Below are 20,454 nucleotides of genomic sequence, written 5' to 3'. Positions count from 1 at the left end.
CCGGTGTTCCGCGGCACACTAGTGTGCCGCGAGATCTTGCCTGGTGTGCCGTGGGAGGGAGGCGGGCGAGAGGCGGGGCGGCGGCGGCGAGGATCCGCGTCGAGCCGGGGGCGGCTCCGCGGTGGCGGTGCCGAGGTTTCTCTCTCCATTCTCCCCTCACACACACACACAGGAAATAACACAGGATCAGCTGACAGGACCCGGCCAATGGGGCGGCGGCGGGGCAGCGCGCGCAAAAGGGAGGAGCGTGAGACAGCGGACGAGGAGGAGGCCGGCATGTCCGGGCAGCAGCATGGAGCCTTGCATGTCCTTTCAGCCCCGCACCCACCGCAGACCCCTTCCTATGCCACTGGTAGCTAGGCGAGGCGGGGGGCACTGGGCGCCACAACTCGGCGCCTGCAGCGTGCCTGAGCCATGCGTCTGCGGGCGAACTGCCCGCAAGCTCCGCTCTGGCCTCTGCCCACCGCCTCAGCCTCCCTACAGCTGAGGGGGAGGCTGCAGCAAGGCTCCACGCAGCGCGCCTTGCCATGGCTCGCCCCCATGGCACTCGCCCCTGGCTGCAGGACGCGCGCGCCGCCCCGGGCCCCTGAGCGGCTAGCTGCGCCGCTGCGCTGAGCGCAAGGAATACGTCCTCTCCGAGTTCGGCGTCGTCTTCGTGGGCAGCGCGAACTGCATCTCCAGCTTCGGGTGGAACTTTGGCCAGGTAGGGGGAAGCCTTTGGGCGGGGTGGGGGGTGGAGACCGGGGTGGGGAGGGGTTAGGAGAGATGCTACCGGCGCCGTCCAGAAATGCCCAGAGCAACTGGAGCTCAGCTACGCGCACTCATGCGCCCTCCAAATCCCGTTTCCCACCCCTTTCTCAAAAGAAGAGAGAAAAAATGGGTCCTGGGTGTGAAACCAAAGGACCTTTCCAACTCCTCCTCAATTTCAGGTGTGGATGGCAATGCCTCGTGTCTCCTCCCCTGCGACCAGAGCACACTTCCTAGGCTGGTTGGACGGTCCCTGGGGGTCTTCGGGTTGCCATATTTTGAAGAGCAAAAAACAGGACACATTTGTCGACTTCTGCTTTTAGCTATGGATCAGTGGCCTAGCGTGGGGGGTGCAGGGGGGGCCGGCCACACCGGGCGCAACATCTGGGGGTTAGTGTTAGGGGGCGCAAATCCACGGGTTAGGGGGCGCAAATTACTTGCATTGCCCCGGGTGCTGACAACCCACGCTACGCCACTGCGGCCCTGAACGAGCAGGAGAAGGAGCTCAAGTGACGCTGCGCGCTGACGTCACGGGGCTGTAATGGTGGTGTGCCTCGATATTTTTTTCATCAAACAAGTGTGCCTTTGCCCAAAAAAGGTTGGGAAACACTGGTCTATTTCACCCCAGCATCTTTGCTATTCTGATTCAGCATTGCATCCCAACTACATGTACCTAGAGACGTCCCACAGCTTAAGCCTACTTCTTAAGAGCGGGGGCTGGGAGAAATACTTGGTTTTATGGTATTCTTACTGAAAGAGGAAGAGGCATCTCTACCAGCCAGCACTACCATCTCCTGCCTGCTGTGGTGCCTATGTATCATAGTAATCTGTAAATAAAATATTTTGGTAGAAACAGAAACCTGAATTTGAGTACTCTGTCAAGAAGCAAGGGCCAGAACAGAAAGAAAGAAAGATTTATTTATTTTCAACATCTCCACCCCACCTTTCTATAACAATTTCATTAAAACAATATTACAGTACCATAAGATTGCAGAAATCATAACAGCAATAAAACATTCACAAAAGAAACATTCATTAATATAGGACCTAGAAAAGCGACAGATTCCCACAGGAAGGGGAATCATACAGATGATTAATGAGAGATTTTATTATTATTAAAAGATAAGACTGAACTGCTGAATAAAGTTAGGAGCTATTGGGATTAATTCCTCTTCAATACCCTTCCAAGAGCTTTGTGTACCTCTTTGTTCCTCAGGGTGTAGATTAGTGGATTTAGCATGGTGGTGACAAATGTATAAAAAAGGGAGACCATCTTTTCTTGGTCACGGGAGTAGCCGGATCGGGGCTGGAGGTAACTGAAAATGGCTGACCCGTAAAAGAGTGACACCACGATCAAGTGGGAAGCACAGGTGTTGAAGGCCTTCTGCCTGCCTTCGGTTGAGCGGATCCGTAACACAGCTGCCACAATGTAGGCATAAGAGATGGTGATCAGACCCACTGGTAACAGAAGGATGGCTACACTGGCAAAAAAGAGGACAGCCTCATTGAGTGAGGTGTCCCCACAGGCCAATTTGATAAAGGCAGGCACCTCACAGAAAAAATGGTCTATTCGGTTCTCTCCGCATCGTGGAATCCTAAATGTCAACACGGTCTGCACTAGTGAATTGCTGAAGCCACTAACCCAGGAGATGGCAGCCATTGTGAAACATACAGAATGGTTCATAATGGTAGTGTAGCGCAGTGGATGGCAGACTGCAGCGTATCGGTCATACGCCATAAAAGCCAAAAGGACACATTCTGTGGAGCCCAAAGCAAGAGAGATGTACAACTCAGCCACACAGCCGCCATAGGAGATGGACTTGTTTTTCCTCCAGAAGCTCACCAGCATCCGGGGTCCGAGGCTGGTAGTGTAACAGAGGTCAAGGATGGAGAGGTTGCAGAGGAAGAAATACATGGGGGTGTGGAGATGGGGGTCCAGTCGTGACACCACAATGATGGTTGTGTTTCCCAGCAGGGTCATCAGGTAGCAGATCAGAATAATGGCAAAGAGCAGCATCTCCAAGCGTGGGCGGTCAGCCACTCCCAGTAAGATGAATTCTCCTTGGTAGCTTTGGTTGCCTTCTTCCCATGATGCTTCCCTGTACATCATCTGTAAGATCAAGGAGACCTTAATGTATCACAGATAACCAGCAAATGGAAGCAATAGTTATTTGGCTGAGAGATTGTGCTTTCTCCAAGAATCATAGAGCTGTAGAGTTGGATGGGACCCTGAGGATCATTTAATCCTACTCCCTGCACTGCAGGAATCTCAACTAAAGCATCCACAACAGATGGCCATCCACCCTCTGCTTAAGAACCACCAAGGAAGGAGGGTCCACCACCTCTCATAGGACTTCCATACTTGGACTGGCACTTGAGCTCTGGCCTCTAAAGCTTTGGTCCAAGTTATAGTTAGCGGGCTGCTGTCATCTCCATACCCAGAAAAGCTGTGCTGGACAGCACAATGGGGATGCAATGGAGGCAGCCTTCAGTGCCTCTAGGTAGGCTTGATGACTCAGTTTGTGTGTATCTGAAGAAGTGTGCATGCACACGAAAGCTCATACCAAGAACTAACTTAGTTGGTCTTTAAGGTGCTACTGGAAGGAAAAAAATTTTTTGTTTTGACTATGGCAGACCAACATGGCTACCTATCTGTAACTTTGTTTACAAAGCTATTGTACTACCAACCTTACTGTATGCTTGTGAAACATGGACCACTTACAAATGCCATCTCCAGCTTCTCAAAAGATTCTCTGAAAAATCTTACACATCACTTAGGAAGACAGGCAAACTAATATCAGTGTACTGGATGAAGCAAAGATCACCAGTGTTGAAGCAATGATTCTTCAACATCAACTTCGTTGTACGGATGCCTGATTATTGTCTTCTAAAGCAACTACTCTATTCTGAACTTAAAAATGGAAAGCGTAATGCTGGTGGTCAACAAAAGAGGTTTAAAGAGTTTCTCAAGGCAAATCTAAAAAAATGTAGTATAAACACTGACAACTGGGAAACACTGGCCTGCGAATGCTCCAGTTGGAGAACAGCCCTTACCAAAAGTGCCGTGGACTTTGAAGAAGCATGAACTCAGGGCTAAGAGGAAGGCATGCTTGGCAAACCTTCACCATGATCAACTCCCGCCCGGAAACCTATGTCTCCACTGTTGAAGGACGTGTGGATCTAGGAATTGGCTTCCAATATCACTTACAGACTCACTGTTAAGACTGTTTTTGTGGAAGACACTCTTACTTGGCTACGAGTGATTGCCAAAAAAGGTTAGAGTGTGGTGCTGAACATGCCAAGGTTGTGGGTTTGATCCCCATGTGGGACAGCTGCATATTCCAGCATTGCAGGGGCTTGGACTAGATTTCATTTCATTCCCATTTCACTTTTAATTTGCCTGCCACCTTTCTATATTGCTATGCACAAGGCGGTTTACAAGCTGAAGAAACCAGCAGGGGAGCGAGGCCAAGATTTGAGGGGGTCCCTCATGCTGCTTTCCCAAAGCCAGAGAAGCGAGGGCTGGGCTTTGGGAAGGAGGCACGATGCTCCGACGGCATCCTAGAACCTTCCCACCTTCTTCCTAAAGCTGGAAAAGCACTAACTTGGCTTTGGGAAGGAGGCAGGGGGACCCTAAGACCCTGTCAGACCCCTCACTCCTCCTTAGCAAAGCCCAGCAACTCACTTATCCAGCTTTGGGAAGGCGAGGGCTGCAGGTGGTGGGCAGCATACGGTGCTGAGGGCCGCCAAAAAAGGCCTTGAGGGCCACGTGTTGGACCACTCTCTTCTAGAGTATACTAGGGATCCAAGCGAGAATGACAAAGTGGGAGAGGGTGCTCAGCAGCAATTGTGTCATCCTTTAGAAGACAGCTGAAGGCAGTCCTATATGGGGAAGTTTTTTAAATATTTAATTTTTTATTATGTTTTTATATATGTTAGAAGTGGCTTGCTCAACCCAATCAGATGACCAGGATATAAATAGTAAAACTGTTGTTGTTGTTGTTGTTGAATACGACACCTCTATTTTCACTGGAGAAATGCTGGAGGGTACATGAAAGGGACCACATGCAGTGATCCTTATATTGTGATCTTTAATAAATGTACCCACAACCCTGAGATTGAGTCTCATGCTCTGCTGAGAGCATTCACCTCCAACTGCTGCTGTCCAACATTTTCCCGTCCTCAAAAGCCTATGCTTTGAAAATTCAAGTACGGGAGCTGCATTGATTTAGGGAGGATAAAGTGTGGGACAGCAACAGTTGGGGAACAATGCATGGACGTAGGGGAATGAAGGAGGCACAAGCAGTTCACATTCCACATTAAGCCAAGGTATGGGTGGACCCTTAATTATGTTTCTGCCTATTGTAACAATTGTAAAGTGCTGTGGTAGATGCCGTGTGATTTTTAATTGCATTTTCACTGTTTTAATTTCTGGCGTTCAATTTTGTTGTGCTACAAATTGCATTCCATAGAATAAAAATACAATTATCCATATACAATATCTATTTGTATATCCATATACCATATTCATATTCATTTATATTTATGCAATATTCATATTTAATACAAACAACTCCACAGAGCACCTGAATGAAGCTTGCGGATCACTGGTGATCCGCACACCACAGTTTGAGATCCTCTGTTCTTATGGATTATATTACTGGTTAAAAAAAAAACACACCAAGAGATCAAGGGGAGACAACTGTCTGTATGGCTAGTCCTACTCAAAGTAGACCCACTGGTGAATTTCAGTGGCTCTGTCTGAGTAGAACTTAGTTGTCTGCAACCCAATTTGACTGTTTATGGGGGCAAGAAAGCTGTGGGGTTTTGTTTTTCCCCTCACATACGTTTAAAGAAGATTGGAAAATGTTTATTGAATACTGTATTTTTCGTTCTATAGGACGCACAGGACCATAGGAGGGGGAGAACAGGAAATAATTTTTTTTCGTGTTCTCCCCCTCTAAAACAAGGTGCATTTAAAGTGCATTCACCCAGCACCTCCAGAGCGCAGCGGGAGTTACCGCTGCGCTCTGGAGGCTTCAGGCAGCTCAAAGTAGACCCATTGATAAATTTCAGTGGCTCTACTCTGAGTAGAACCTAGTTGCCTGCAACACAATTTGACAATTTATGGGGGCAAGAAAGCTGTGGGGTTTGGTTTCCCCCCTCAAGTTCTGCATTGAAACTGTGGACTTAACATATAGAATAAGAGAACAAGAGGAACATACGTTTAAAGAAGATCAGAAAATGTTTTTTGAATATATGGGTGAAAATTGTGTACACTTGAAAATGTTGGCTGTATTAAGATAAATTCAACAGTGTAAATAAGTTTTGATGGATGTAGTAATGGAATAACGAATGGTTTAGTTTATGTAAAATATTCAGGAATTTATGTTATGTAAAATAAACCATGGGAAGAGAAGAAGGGAAGTCATTGACATTTTAAAATTGTTTAAATGGATATTCTAAAATGTAAAATAGAATGTGTGTGTGTGTGTGACACTGGTTTTACTTAAATGATTCATAGGCAAGTCAAGGGTGTAACTTGAACTAGTCAGGTTTTCTAATAATGACAGTAAACTATTCATTATTGTAAAATCTCAGATTCTGAAGAGCTCCAAAACCAAAATTGTCTAAACAGGCAACAGCAGAGCAAGTGAAATTCAGGCTAAGGCTAAAGTGATGCAAACCAGGGCAAAGAGGTCTGAATTTCACAAACATGCTAACGCTGTCTGAATGGGGCTGTGGGCTCCCAAGGTTTTCCCAATACATCCTGGGGCCATATCAGAAAGCCCACTTATTATAGCAGTGTGCTGTAATGAATAAAAAGAGAGAGACAAAACAATTCAGTGCCAGTAATTATTAGGAAAGGGACTGAAAATAAAGGAGCATGGGGATAATGATGATTTAATTAGTGAATCACTTCCTATAAAACATCTCAAAGTGATTTAATATGACATGGATTAATAGGCCAAGTTTTCAACCCATGGACTTCCTATGGGCTTATTTGGGTTTTGTTATGGCTTTTTAAATGTGTTTCTTTCGTGGGTGTTATTGGTTTGTCTTTGGTTTATTATGTACTGGTATTTTGTATTCTCATTCTACGTGTTCTTATTTTGTGAACTGCCCCGGGATCTTTGGATGAAGGGCAGTATACAAATTCAACAATAATAATAAATACTGAAAACTGTGTTTTGCTCTGGTTTCCGACTCTCCCACAGTTCTGTAGAAGTGAAAGAGGTGCAGAAAAAGACAAATGGAAACAATACAGTCAAGGAAGAGAGCAACTTCAAAGAAGGAATGTATAAGGAAGTTGTGGGGTGGGGGAGCTCAGAAAGAAAAACCAACAGAGGACACTTCTAGATGGGTGTGTTATTGCATGTGTCTTCTGCAACATGTTATTGACACAGTAACAGTGAATTAAAGGGACCCCTGACCATTAGGTCCAGTCGTGACTGACTCTGGGGTTGCGGCACTCATCTCGCTTTATTGGCCGAGGGAGCCGGCGTACAACTTCTGGGTCATGTGGCCAGCATGACTAAGCCACTCTGGCAAAACCAGAGCAGCGCACAGAAACACCGTTTACCTTACCGCCAGAGTGGTACCTATTTATCTACTTGCACTTTGACGTGCTTCCGAACTGCTAGGTTGGCAGAAGCAGGGACCGAGCAACGGGAGCTCACCCCATTGCTGGGATTCGAACCGCCGACCTTCTGATTGGCAAGCCCTAGGCTCTGTAGTTTCACCCACAGCGCCACCTGCGTCCCCCCAACAGTGAATTAGTAATGGATTTATCCTGCTTTGGGGCTTGTCCACACTTCCTCTTGCTCCCCTGCTTTCCCCTGGGGAAAACTGCTCTTTCTAGGCAATGTACAAGCGGAAGTGTCGACGAGCCCTCAGTTCTGCGACGCTTCCCCAACGCTAGCTTGTTATTGCTGTACAGATGCAGCAGGACAAAAATAATCTGGAAAAGCTGTGGTATAAAAAGTTACAGGGTTTCAGCAGCATGTTACAGGTTGTGCACAGCTTGGAAATGAAAGAGTATGACTATCCAAAAGCTTCTGCAGGCGCAAACTGTATTAAAAGTGGGGTTGGGTGTGACCGCTCAGAGAGCACCATGAGGGCAAATCAGAACAAATATGCATTAAAGAGTGTTTCTGGGGAGGCAGCTGCAAAGGCCTGTTGCCACAAAATTTTGCAAAACTACAAGGACTAGAAACCTCCGGCAGGAGTAAATAAAGCAAATTACAGTACTCACCTCTGCATGAAGGAAAAGGCTGCTTCCCATAGATCGAAAGACATAAACTAAACGCCACTTAATCTCAGCACTCCTTTTCATCTCACGTATATCGGTACTCTAGTACAAAGTTATTGTTCTTTTGCTGGGTCAGCCCCTTCCTAACCTCACTTCTGTCTTCGTAACAATCGCCTTCCCTTCTTCCAGTTCTTTTCTCGTGTGAGGACTAAGGATACAATTTTTGCTTCTATTCCAGGGATGAATCCGTATTTGTCTTGCTACTTGTAGGAAACTAGGGCAGTCAGCATGTCTCGGGGCTTCGCTCCCATCAACAGATGCTTTTATGGTTCGGAAGCTATGGCCAGAGAGCACAGGCTGTGGCAGAAATTGGCTTGAGGGAGAAGCTGGCAGCATGGAAGGAGAAAGTCAAGCAAAGAGAAGCAGACAGGTGTGGAGAGGTACAAAGAGGCAGGTGGGCAGACAGACAGACAGATAGATGATAGATGTGGAATGTGAAGAAAGGAAATGCTATGTTCCAAGGATTATAGACTATAATGAATTAAATCTCGATGTGTTTACTTGTGACAGAAAAAAGAGGTGAGAGAAAGGAGTTGAATGCAGTTAGAAGTTAGATGGGAGGAAGCGTCCATTCTTTGTGTGTGTGTTTGTGGGTGGGAAAGGGAGAGAGAAAGATCAGGAGAATGCAAACAGATACGAATATAGACTATCAGAAAGGTTCGAAAGATAGCTGTAGAGCCTCAAAGATTAAATAAAAGGGAGAAGCTGGATCTTCCCTCTCCCCACAACTTGTCTACTCCACCCCAGCATCATTGCTATTCAGGCTGAGAATTGCACCCCAACTACATGTACCTAGAGACCACCCACAGCTTAAGCCTACTTCTTGCAGGGCATGGGAGGGGACGGGAGCTGGCTTTATGGGGATCTTACTGAAGAAGGGGCTGTTGTTGCTGCGTCTCCGGAATCTAATGGACAATGCAAGGAAGGTTCCTGCACATCACGGAGCCTCAGGGAATCAAACTTCAAGCCGAACAATTAAAGGCAGGCTCCCCATTAAGACATGCAGTCCCAAAGGCCAGCTGCCACTCGCATGACATCCTCAGGGAAGGCGACTTTCGTCAGAGTTCTTTCGTCATTCACAGAAGTACTTCAAACTGCTATAATTGTGCCCAAGTTGTGGAACTTGTGTTGCAAGCTCAGCAAAGTTATTAACTGTTAGTTTATTGATTCTTCGTTTGGACCCTTTATGTTCTTCTTCCTTGATGCTGCTTTTTGGTTTGGCGACTATTGGTGGCAATCCAGCCAGATGGGTGGGGTAGAAATAAAATAAATAAATATAATAATAATAATAATAATAATAATAATAATAATAATAATAATAATAATAATGTTTTCTGTTATTTGTAATGCTTGTTTTCATAGTTCATAAGGTGCTTTGAGCTGCTGCTTTTAGGAAGGGGAAAGTGGATCTGATTTGCTCCTGTGGTCTATACAGTAGATTACTAATTTTTTAAAATCCTGTCTGATTCTGTAGGAAACTGTAGCTCTTTGAGGAGAACAGGGGTCTTCTAATAACTTTTAGCACCATAAACGTAGGGTTGCCATACGTCCGAAATTTCCTGGACACAGTCAGTATTCAGTACTTGTAAACAGCATCGGGGCGGAAAATCACTGAAATGACTGGGAAAATCTGGATGTGCGGCAGCCCATGTCGGTAGTGTAGATTTTGGCGATTTTCATTTTTTAAAGATTTGGCAAAAAAGGGGGGGTGTTGAAATATGGCAACCCTACTTAAGCTACAGTGCCCAGCATTCTTTGGGGAAGCCAGGGCTGTTTAAAGTGGTATTAAAGGTAAAGGGACCCCTGACTGTTAGGTCCAGTCATGGACGACTCTGGGGTTGACGCTCATCAGGCTTTATTGGCCAAGAGAGCCGGCATCCAGCTTCCAGGTCATGTGGCCAGCATAACTAAGCCACTTCTGGCGAACCACAGCAGGGCACAGAAACACCGTTTACCTTCCCGCCAGAGCAGTACCCATTTATCTACTTGCACTTTGACGGGCTTTCGATCTGCTAGGTTGGCAGGAGCAGGGACCGAGCAACGGGAGCTCACCCTGTTGTGGGGATTTGAACCACCAACCTTCTGATCTGTAAGCCGTAGGCTCTGTTGTATAGACCACAGTGCCATCCACTGTGGTATTATAGTGGTTTAAATGTATGGTGTGTGAAATATACTCGGAGTCATGTGGGAATTTCATGCTCTTTATTTAGCTCATAGTAGTAGCAATGAATGAAACTTTCCCCAAAATGTCTAGCTACATTATTTACACAATGGGCCCTGCCTGATTGGCTAATTCCGGGCTGCTTCTGTAGGCCAATCAGGTTGCGGATTCACCTCCTCCAGAAGCCTGATTGGCTGTGCCTGCAGGCTTTGCTTAATTCCGATCCCTGCCCCCTTAAACTTTGCTGAGAGAAGGGCATGTGAGAGCTGGGTGCTTTACCTCATAGAGCGCTTTGCTTTCCTCCCTCCCTGGATCCTCCCCCTCCTCCCACCCCCATTTACCGCTGCATTTTCCTTCCTCCTGAGTTACATTTCTACGCTTTACTCCCCCCCCTATTTTATTTTTACTTTTGTTTGGCGTTTGGTTACCCAGCCTTTTGGCGTCCGCCACCTTTTGCCTCCCCTACCTCCCAGCCTTTACTCTCATGTGGGACAAAACAGGGGTTCTTTTCCCTTTCCCTTGTGCTAGCTATATCGCAACAGCGGCAGAAGCTTTAAATCTATAAGGAAGATGAAATATACTCGGAGTCGAGTGTGAATTTCATGCTCTTTATTCATCTCATAGTAGTAGCAATGAATGAAACTTTCCCCAAAACGTCTAGCTATATATACATTATTTACACAATGGGCCCTACGTGATTGGCTAATTCTGGGCTACTCCTGTTGGCCAATCAGGTTGCGGATTCACTTCATCCAGGAGCCTGATTGGCTGCCCCTGCAGGCCAATCAGGTCGCTGATTCACTTCCACCTGGAATTGCTCCTGTGGACCAATCTGACTGCTGCATTTTGGATCCTATTCTTCTAGGATTCAGCTCAGTACATAACAGAAGAGGAGCGTGTAGGCAGTGGGTGTATAACAAGGACTGTTGCTTCCTCCCTCCTCCCAAGGCTTAATTAACCTTTCCTTCATTGAAACAAAATAAAAATAATTCCTTCCAGTAGCACCTTAGAGACCAACTAAGTCAGTTATTGGTACGAGCTTTCATGTGCATGCACACTTCTTCAGATATACTGAAACAGAAGTCACCAGACCCTCATATATAGTAGAGGGTGAGGATGGGTATTACTCAGAAGGGTGGTGGGAATGGGTGATTGGCTGATAGGTGTGGTAAACCTGTTGACGACTGTTAACTACTGCAATGGTCTTACAGGAAAAAGCAAGGGGTGAGATGACTAAAAATAGCTTTGTCATGTATAATGAGATAAGAATCCAATGTCTCTATTCAGACCAGGTCTCTCCATGGTTTTAAGTTTGGTAATAAGTTGCAATTCAACTTCTCTTTCCAGTCTATTTCTGAAATTCTTTTGTAATAAGACAGCTACTGCTGGTGAACTTCTGGAAGAAAAACAAGTCCATCTCCTATGGTGGCTATGTGGCTGAGTTGTACTTCTCCTTTGCTCTGGGCTCCACAGAATGTGTTCTTTTGCCTGTCATTGCCTATGACCGATATGCTGCCATCCGCTGCGCTACACCACCATTATGAGCCGCTCTGTATGTTTCAAAATGGCTGCCTTTGCCTGGTTTTGTGGCTTCAGTAATTCACTAGTGCAGACAGTGTTGACTGTTCAGCTTCCACGGTGTGGACATAACCAAATAGACACTTTTTCTGTGAGGCACCAGCCTTAATCAAATTGGCCTGTGTTGACACCACGCTCAGTGAGGCTGAGCTCCTTTCTTCCAGTGTGGTTTATCTTCTGTTACCACTGAGTGTCATTATAACCTCTTACAGCTACATAACTGTGTTGAGGATCCGCTCAGCCAAAGGCAGGCAGAAGGCCTTCAGCACCTGTGCTTCCCACTTGATTGTGGTGTCACTCTTTTACGGGTCAGCCATTTGCAGTTATGTCCAGCCTCCATCCAACTACTCCAGGGAGCATGGCAACATGATGTCGCTCTTTTATACATTTGGTACCACTACGCTCAATCCACTGATCTATACTCTGAGGAACAAAGATGTTATGTGCTGAAGTTCTTGCCCTGGGCCAGCAGGGGGATACTGTGGATAGTTTTCACTCAGGTCCGCAGATGCAAATAAGGAATTGAAAGTGACGTTCAGTGATTGGATAGTTACAGAAAGTTGTTACTGTTGCTTTGTAGTTGGGCTCTATATAAGCAGGTTGGCTGAACCCTTCAGCCCAGTTCTGTTCTGGCCTGTGAATAAACAAGAGCTGCTTGAAGAATCGCTGTGTCGTCTGATATGTTCACCCACAACTTAACAAAAGACATGCACAAAGCTCTTGGCAGAATAATGAGGAAATCAACAACTTGAGTCAAATGGCTGCCAAATTTTTTAATAAAGGTTTTTTATTTATACTTTTCAAATTGATACATTTCATTAATTTTACAATCCATTTAACATTTCAAAATTTGACTTCCTTCCCCCTCTTTCTGCGGTTCTTTAATTTTTTTCATTTCTGCATATTCAAATTCATTTAATTTGCTAATTTAATTATCTACTGTGAATATATAGTATTATAAAACTGCAGATTATTACAGTAATCCTGCTAATGTTTTTATCTGTTCACAATTTGTCTGTAATTATTCAATAAACCATTTCCATTCTTTTATAAAGAGTTTGTTATCTTGATTTCTTATTTTTCCAGTAAGTTTTGCCATTTCTGCATATTTCATAAGTTTTTGGGTCTACTCTTCCTTTACTGGGACTTCTACTTCTTTCCATTTTGGCGCAAGTAACATTCTTGCTGCTGTAGTAGCATACATAAATTAATTTATATACAATTTTGGTAGTTGTGTCCCTATAATTCCCAAAAGAATTTTTTATAATAATTTTTTTATAAATGTTATTTTGAACATCATTTTCAATTCATTATATATCATTTTCCAGTAAGCTTTAACCTTACTACAAGACCACCACATATGATAAAAAGAACCTTCTTTCTCTTTATGTTTCCAACATTTGTTTGATTTAGATTTAGATTTAGCCAATTTTCTTTGTGTTAGATACCAACGATATATCATTTTCATATAATTTTCTCTTAAACCATAACACGCTGTAGATTTTACATTCAAATTCCACAATCGTTCCCATGCTTTCATATCTATATTACGACTGATATCTATTGCCCAGGGTATCATTGAAGATTTTATTTGCTCATCCTTTGTCTCCCATTCCAATAATATTTTATACATTTTAGACAACACGTTTATATTACATTCCAGCAGGTCTCTCGCCAGTTGTGATATTTGTTCCCCAAAGCCTCATATCCAAACTTTATTAAACACTTCATTCAAATGATGATATTATAACCATGTTGTTAATTTCCCAGATAATTCCCTAAATTCTTTTAATTTATACTCTCCTCCCTCTTGTTTTTATAAATTTCTATAAGTTGTCCACCCTTCTGTCATGTCCTTTTTCTTTACTGCTATAGCTTCCAGCTGTGAAAGCCATAATGGTGTTTTTACTTCTAGTAAATTCTTGTAACTATCCTGCACTCTATACAATTTTTTCCTAATTATATGGTTTGTAAATCCTTTATGAACATTCACCTTTTTGTACCATAAACAAGTGTGCCAGCCAAAAATATTATCATGATTTCTAAGTCTTAAAATATGTGAATTCTCTAATGTTATCCATTCCTTCAACCAACAAAGACAGGATGCTTCATAATATAATCTCAGATCCAGCTGGGGAAAACCTCCTCTTTCTTTTGCATCTATTAATTTTTATATTTTATCCTCGGTTTTTCCCCTTGCTAAATATGTTTAAAAATATCTTTTCGTGATGCCCAAAAACAATCCGTCCTGCCGATCATTCAAATTGATTGAAACAGAAATAACATTCTTGTCAACACGTTCATCTCTATGGTCAACACTCTGCCTAATAATGAAAGATTCAAATTTGGGACAGAATGGCTGCCAACTCTAATAAGAATGAATTGTCCTTCATTCTATGGTGACTTGCAGTGTTGCTTCTGTTCAATTGTTTTTAATGATTATTTTACAGATGTTTTATTGGTGTTTGGAATATTTCAGTGTTGTAACATTGTAATGTAATAATGGCATTATTTTTATAGAAAGGTGAGGTGAAAATGCTGTAAATCATTGCTCCTGATCGGTGGACCTTGGACCTCAGGGATCCATGGCACCATTCACACAACAAAGGCTGCCATAGTGATATTAAAAATTTTAAAGTAAGGGTCCATTTGAAAAGCAGAGGGTCCACAGTCCTCAGTGCCGGATTACCAAATAGGCAGAGTAGTCACCAGCCTATGGGCTCCATGCCCATAGTTTGATCTCCCTTCGAACTAAATCCAGTTCTCTAAATGTGACACCACATGAGGTCTCCTAACAGCTAATTGGAATACCCAGAAATATCCATATGCAATGAAATAAATTTCTCCTAACAACTTTGAAAGGTTCTGCATAGCTAGTTAATTCAAAGACTTTTGCTCCCTAAGGAGTTAAGTAGTGTTCTCTTTTCCATCCCTTCCCTGGTGCAAGTCACAGCCTCCAGAGGACGCTGTGCAAGGGAAGGGGAGGCAGGTCCTTTGGGGCTTCATTGCTCATGACTGAAGGGTAATACATGTAGTTTCCCCTTAATTATCGAGCCTGAGTTCTGGCCCTTATGGGGCTTCATGGTGGTTCCTCAGAGAGCTGCTGAAGAAGGGGAGAGAGAGCAATTTCCTTCACCTCTCCCATCCTCCTGGATGACATCATAAAATCATTTATCCTGATCCCTGAAGGCCCCTTTAGAGACAGAGAGATCATCCTGCTATGGCCACGTAGATGTGCCGGTACAATACTGAGGCAGAAGAACCAAGGCGCTGGACCGAATTAGGCAAGCCGACCAGAGTAAGAGTTGCAGGGAGCATTTCTCTTTTCCACCATCATTTACACTGATCCTTATGGAGGATACAGATCCTTATGGAGGATACAACACGGCTACCTATCTGTAACTGGCCTTATGGAGGTGTAAGAGAATCTGCATTTCTATCTTTTTTAGTCTCCTCCTGCCCTTTTCCCCTTGACCCTCTCCCCTTCAGATACACATACAGACTGCTCTTTCTCTCTGCTTTTTCAAAAAGATTTATTCTTATTTGATTTCATTCTCTACCTGCTTCGACTATAGAACAGGAAGGTGTAGAGCAACCTTCTCTGGCATCGTGCCTGACAGGTGGTTTGAATGACAACTACCATCAATTGACATGATTAATAGTCAGGGGTGTGTGAGGTTTATTCTGAAGCAGCCTTCCCTTTCCTACCACACCACCCCTCTTCAGTGCTCACCCTGCCTGTTGGACTACAACTCCCATCGTCCATCACCATTGGCTAAGGTGTCTGAGGGATGATGGGAATAGTAGTCCAACAAAACCCGGCAACTCAAGCATGGAGAATACTGTGTAATACTGAGATAGCTGGACTAATGCGCTTATTGGCTATAAGGCAATTTCATGACTGCCCAGGCTACCCCTGGTATTTTCCACACAGTAACCTCTTGATGACCTGGAGTTGCATCCAGAGTGAGCTCTGTGAGAGTTTCCTTGGCCCAAGGTGGAGCCACTTGCTCCCTCAACACAGACTGTCACAGCAGACCAAGAGTCAGGGGTGAGCTAATTCCAAAAATGTGTATCTGAAGAAGTGTGCATGCACACGAAAGCTCATACCAAGAACTAACTTAGTTGGTCTTTAAGGTGCTACTGGAAGAATTTTTTGTTGTTGTTGTTGTTCCAAAAATGAAGGTGCTAAAAGTTCTAACATGGCAGGAATTCAAAAGATATTTTGGTTAAATTAATACAATTTCGTTTTGCTTGATAAGTAAAATGGGTGTAAGATTGCATAGATATCATTCAAATTGATTGCCAAGTACTTGCAGTTATATATTTTATATGATAAAATTAGAATTATTTGGTTTTCCAAAAGTAGTTTATGTGCTTCTTCATCAAACATGGACTTACCAAACTAAATGTTGTCCAGTCACAAAAATAATGGCAGATTTGTATTCCTCACACTCAAGAATACCTTGCAATAATTAAGTTTCAACCCTCAAATGGCACACCCTTCTGAGGTAGTGTGAGGAGTGTCATCTTGAGAAAGGGACCACAAATTATAGGATGGATGGAAGAGAAATGAAGAGAAGAAAAGAGATAAAATATTGGATACACATTTTTCAGAATGAATTTACTTCTCACTGAGACAGAGGTGAGCTAAATCCAAAAATAAGGGTTGCTAAATGTTTTAATATGACTTGGAAATTCAAAAGATATTTTGGTTAAATTAATACAATTTCGTTTTGCTTGGTAAGTTAAATGGGTGTAAGATTGCATAGATATCATTCAAATTGATTGCCAAGTAGTTGCAGTTATATATTTTATATGATAAAATTAGTATTATTTGGTTTTCCAAAAGTAGTTTCTGTGCTTCTTCATCAAATGTGAACTTACCAAACTAAAGATTGTCCAGTCACAAAAATAATAGCAGATTTGAATTCCTCACACTCAAAAATACCCCTCACTGAATAAATTGGCAAGAACTAAATTTCAACCCTAAAATGACACTCCCTAGTGAGGTAGTGTGAGGAGTATCATCTGAGAAAGAAAGGGACCATAAATTATAGGATGGATGGTTGTGAAATGAATAGAATAGAGATAAAATATTAAATACACCTTTTTCTGTTCATGGGACATGGCACTTTCAACAATATACTGGTGAGTAATTTTCTTGTCTTGTCCTAAAGTTTCTCTCCCTCACAGCTTTGAGACGTGTGCTTGGAAATGTATATGGGGAAAGTGTATGGGAAGGATATTTCAAGCTGAAGTTGGGAAACAGATTAAGCATCTTTATCGCGGATTCCTACTCCCTCCTTAAGTTGATTCTTCTTTTAAATACCGGGGGGGGAGGAGCCAAGCAGCTTTTGTCTTTCTGTTACTTGTATTTGCAGCTGATACAATTAGGTTATTCGACCTAATGTAGTTTCTCTAAAGAAATCTTCCTTATAAGCGAGGTCTCCAACCCTGGATCATTTTATTGTATGCTCTTTGTCTTTATGTATTTTTAACTGCAAGTCTACATTTTTCTGAGATTTGACCACCAGAATAGTACACAGTATTCAAGGTGTGGCTGACCACTGGTTTACATATGAGCATATGGTAGCTGGTAATTTATTTCAATCTAATTATTTTCAACTCTAATTTGCCTTCTTTCTATCACTACAAAATATTATCGTTTTTAGTAAGCATCTCAACCCTTACATGTCCTGTTCAGAGCCAAACAACATTTTTCCTTTTAAAAACAGGAATTGGCTAACTCCCAGTTTGCGGGTTCCTGTCAGAAGCCACTGTATTTTGTATGAACTAAACTCTTCTGGTATGTTCTAAAGGTAGCACCATCTAGAGCACATTTAAATATTTATTTGAAAATACTGATATGCCACTACAGTGGTACCTCGGGTTAAGAACTTAATTCGTTCTGGAGGTCCGTTCTTAACCTGAAACTGTTCTTAACCTGAGGTACCACTTTAGCTAATGGGGCCTCCAGCTGCTGCTGCGCCACCACTGCACGATTTCTCATCCTGAAGCAAAGTTCTTAACCCGAGGTACTATTTCTGGGTTAGCGGAGTCTGTAAGCTGAAGCGTCTGTAACCCGAAGCGTCTGTAACCCGAGATACCACTGTACTCATAAAAATACCAGAGTGGTTTCCCACAGCTCTGAATAAAAACCATACAATAAAAAAAGCAGAGCAATCTTAAAATCCAAGATCAGTTACGTATTCTCTTCCATTAGCACTATGCCTCCCATCATTCCTGATCATTTCCCATGCTTTCTGGGAGCTGAAGTCCAGTGTTGGCTTTCCCTGTGCTAGAATAACCTGGAGCAAGAATGTATGCCCATCCACCCTTCTGCTTGTCCCGTGTGTAGAAAGCATGGGTCCAAGTGATTTTCCACTTGTCCCATGCTTTCTAGGGCCCTGCTACTTCCCCCAGAAAGTCCACACTTCAGTGCTAAATCAGAGCACCCTAATCTTCTGATTGTAACCTGGTTTAACTCCTTTTAATCTTGAATATCAGATTACCCTTGGCCCTCCAGACATAGCTGAACTACAACTCCCAGCATCCCATGCTTTTGGCGATGCTTCCAGGGCCGAAGAGGGTTGTAGTTCAGGAACATCAGGAGGGTTTCCCATCCCTGCATTAGGCCATGTAAAAATTAGAAGGTTTTCTCATTGTACACATGGTACATGGGTGATCTCAGCCATACCAAGATGCCACTATTGCTTTTGTGTCAACTGTCCCTCGGCCAATAAGGTGAGATGAGCGCCGCAACCCCAGAGTCGGCCACGACTGGACCTAATGATCAGGGGTCCCTTTACCTTTACCTTTATGATGTTGTGAACCCAGATACCCCCTTGGATTAAAACTAGTTCTCTAAATGTGACACCACACGAGGTGTCGAAATAGCAAATTGGAGTACTCAAAATATCAATACGCCATGAAATAAGTTTATCCGACCAACTTGGAAAGTTCCCATAGAGCTAGTTGACTCAAAGACTTTTGCTCCCTAAGGAGTTAAGTAGTATTTTTCTTTCCACGCCTTCCCTCGTGCAAGTCACAGCCTCCAGAGGACATTGCGCAAGCGAGGAGAAGGAGAGGCCTTTGAGGCTTCTTTGCTCATGGCTGCAGCGTAAAGTATTCCCCTAATTATTGGGTCTGAGTTCTGTTCCTTCTGCGGCTCCATGTTGGTTCTTTAGGGAGCTGCTGAAGATGCAGGTGGGGAAGATAGCAATTTCCTCCCTGCTGGATAACATCATAAAATCTGACAGTAATTTGGTTTAAATGTTGTTATTTTTAAAAAAATAGTAGATTACCTTTGGCCCTCCAGATGTTGGTGAACTACAACTCCCATCTTCCCAGGGCTTTTGGCCATGCTTGTTCGGGCTGAACAGAACTGTGCTTCAGCAACATCTGGAGGGCTGAATGTTAAGTCATGTAAACATGAGAAGGTTTTCTTGTACACATGGTACCTGGTTCATATTCATACTGCATTGATTCAGAAGCAGATTGGGTAGAGATTACACTTAACTGGAGCTTTGACTTGGAGAATGGGGATGGGTCTCATGTCCAAGAATGAGAATCACTGGGTGATCACAGTCTTGCAACCATGCCACTATTGCTTTCGTGCCAACTGTTTATCCCAGCTCCATTTTGAGTAGGCATTTTCCTATTTTTGTTTCTTCCTTTTCTAGATAATGTACAGGGAAGGATTGTGGGAAGAAGGTAATCAGAGCTACCAAGGAGAATTCATTTTACTGGGAGTGGCTGACCGCCCACGCTTGGAGATGTTCCTCTTTGCCATTATCCTGACCTGCTACATGATGACCCTGTTGGGAAACACAACCATCATTGTGGTGTCACGACTGGACTCCCATCTCCACACCCCTATGTATTTCTTCCTCAGCAACCTCTCCTTCCTTGATCTTTGCTTCACCACCAGCCTCGGACCACAGATGCTGGTGAGCTTCTGGAAGATAAAGAAGTCTATCTCCTATGGTGGCTGTGTAGCTGAATTGCACATCTCCCTTGCTCTGGGCTCTACAGAATGCGTCCTTTTGGCTGTCATGGCCTATGACAGATATGCTGCGGTCTGCCATCCACTGCGCTACACTACCATTATGAGCCACTCTTTATGTTTCAAAATGGCTGCCATCGCCTGGCTTTTTGGCTTCAGCAATTCACTAGTGCACACAGTGATGACTGTTCAGCTTCCACGGTGTGGAGAGAACCGAATAGACCATTTTTTCTGTGAGGTGCCAGCCTTAATCAAGCTGGCCTGTGTTGACACCTCCTTCAACGAGGCTTTGCTTGTTGCTTTTAGCGCAGTGTTCCTTATAGTACCACTAGGCCTCATTATGGTCTCTTATAGCTATATTGTGGTTGCTGTGTTGAGGATCCGCTCAGCAGAGAGCAGGCAGAAGGCCTTCAACACCTGTGCTTCCCACTTGATCGTGGTGTCGCTCTTTTATGGGACGGCCATCTTCAGCTACGTCCAGCCCGCGTCCAACTATTCCCGCGATCAGGGCAAGATGGTTTCCCTTTTCTATACATTTGTTGTCACCATGCTCAATCCCTTAATCTATACCCTGAGGAACAAAGAGGTGCACAAAGCTCTAAGAAGACTGATGAAGAGAACTTAAGACCAATGTCTCCCAACTCCATG

At 43.7% G+C, this 20,454-nt stretch overlaps 3 protein-coding genes across 4 annotated transcripts in view; 2 read left to right on the top strand and 1 right to left on the bottom strand.

Annotated features, from left to right (window-relative positions):
* Positions 1–20,454, top strand: part of LOC309364859 (zinc finger protein RFP-like) — a 260,032-nt gene that overhangs the window by 30,326 nt on the left and 209,252 nt on the right. The gene's annotated exons all lie outside the window — the stretch shown is intronic.
* LOC309365058 (olfactory receptor 2G3-like) lies at positions 1,797–2,857 on the bottom strand (the record flags this gene model as incomplete). The annotated part of the gene is made up of 1 exon (XM_081903187.1): positions 1,797–2,857. The coding sequence occupies one exon, from the start codon at positions 2,855–2,857 to the stop codon at positions 1,910–1,912; it is 948 nt and encodes a 315-aa protein (XP_081759313.1). The 3' UTR covers positions 1,797–1,909.
* On the top strand, positions 15,319–20,454 carry LOC309365043 (olfactory receptor 2G3-like). Of its 2 annotated transcripts, none has more exons than XM_081903151.1 (2): positions 15,319–15,849; positions 19,484–20,454. In XM_081903151.1, exon 2 carries the CDS (start codon positions 19,487–19,489, stop codon positions 20,429–20,431), a length of 945 nt encoding a protein of 314 aa, XP_081759277.1. In that variant the 5' UTR covers positions 15,319–15,849; positions 19,484–19,486; the 3' UTR covers positions 20,432–20,454. The 2 variants fall into 2 exon arrangements, with proteins under 2 accessions (XP_081759277.1, XP_081759276.1); XM_081903150.1 differs by lacking the exon at positions 15,319–15,849 and adding an exon at positions 16,728–16,949.

Source organism: Podarcis melisellensis (genome assembly GCF_964234715.1).
Source record: "Podarcis melisellensis genome assembly, chromosome: 2".
Lineage (NCBI taxonomy): Eukaryota > Metazoa > Chordata > Lepidosauria > Squamata > Lacertidae > Podarcis > Podarcis melisellensis.
The sequence above is the reverse complement of the archived record's forward strand: the minus strand, read 5'-3'. Positions and strand labels throughout refer to the sequence as shown.

Coding starts and splice junctions, on each gene's coding strand:
- LOC309365043 (XM_081903150.1), top strand. CDS start 16,920: ATGGGACATGGCACTTTCAACAATATACTG. Junction 16,950..19,483: donor GCACTTTCAACAATATACTG/GTGAGTAATTTT, acceptor TTCCTTTTCTAG/ATAATGTACAGGGAAGGATT.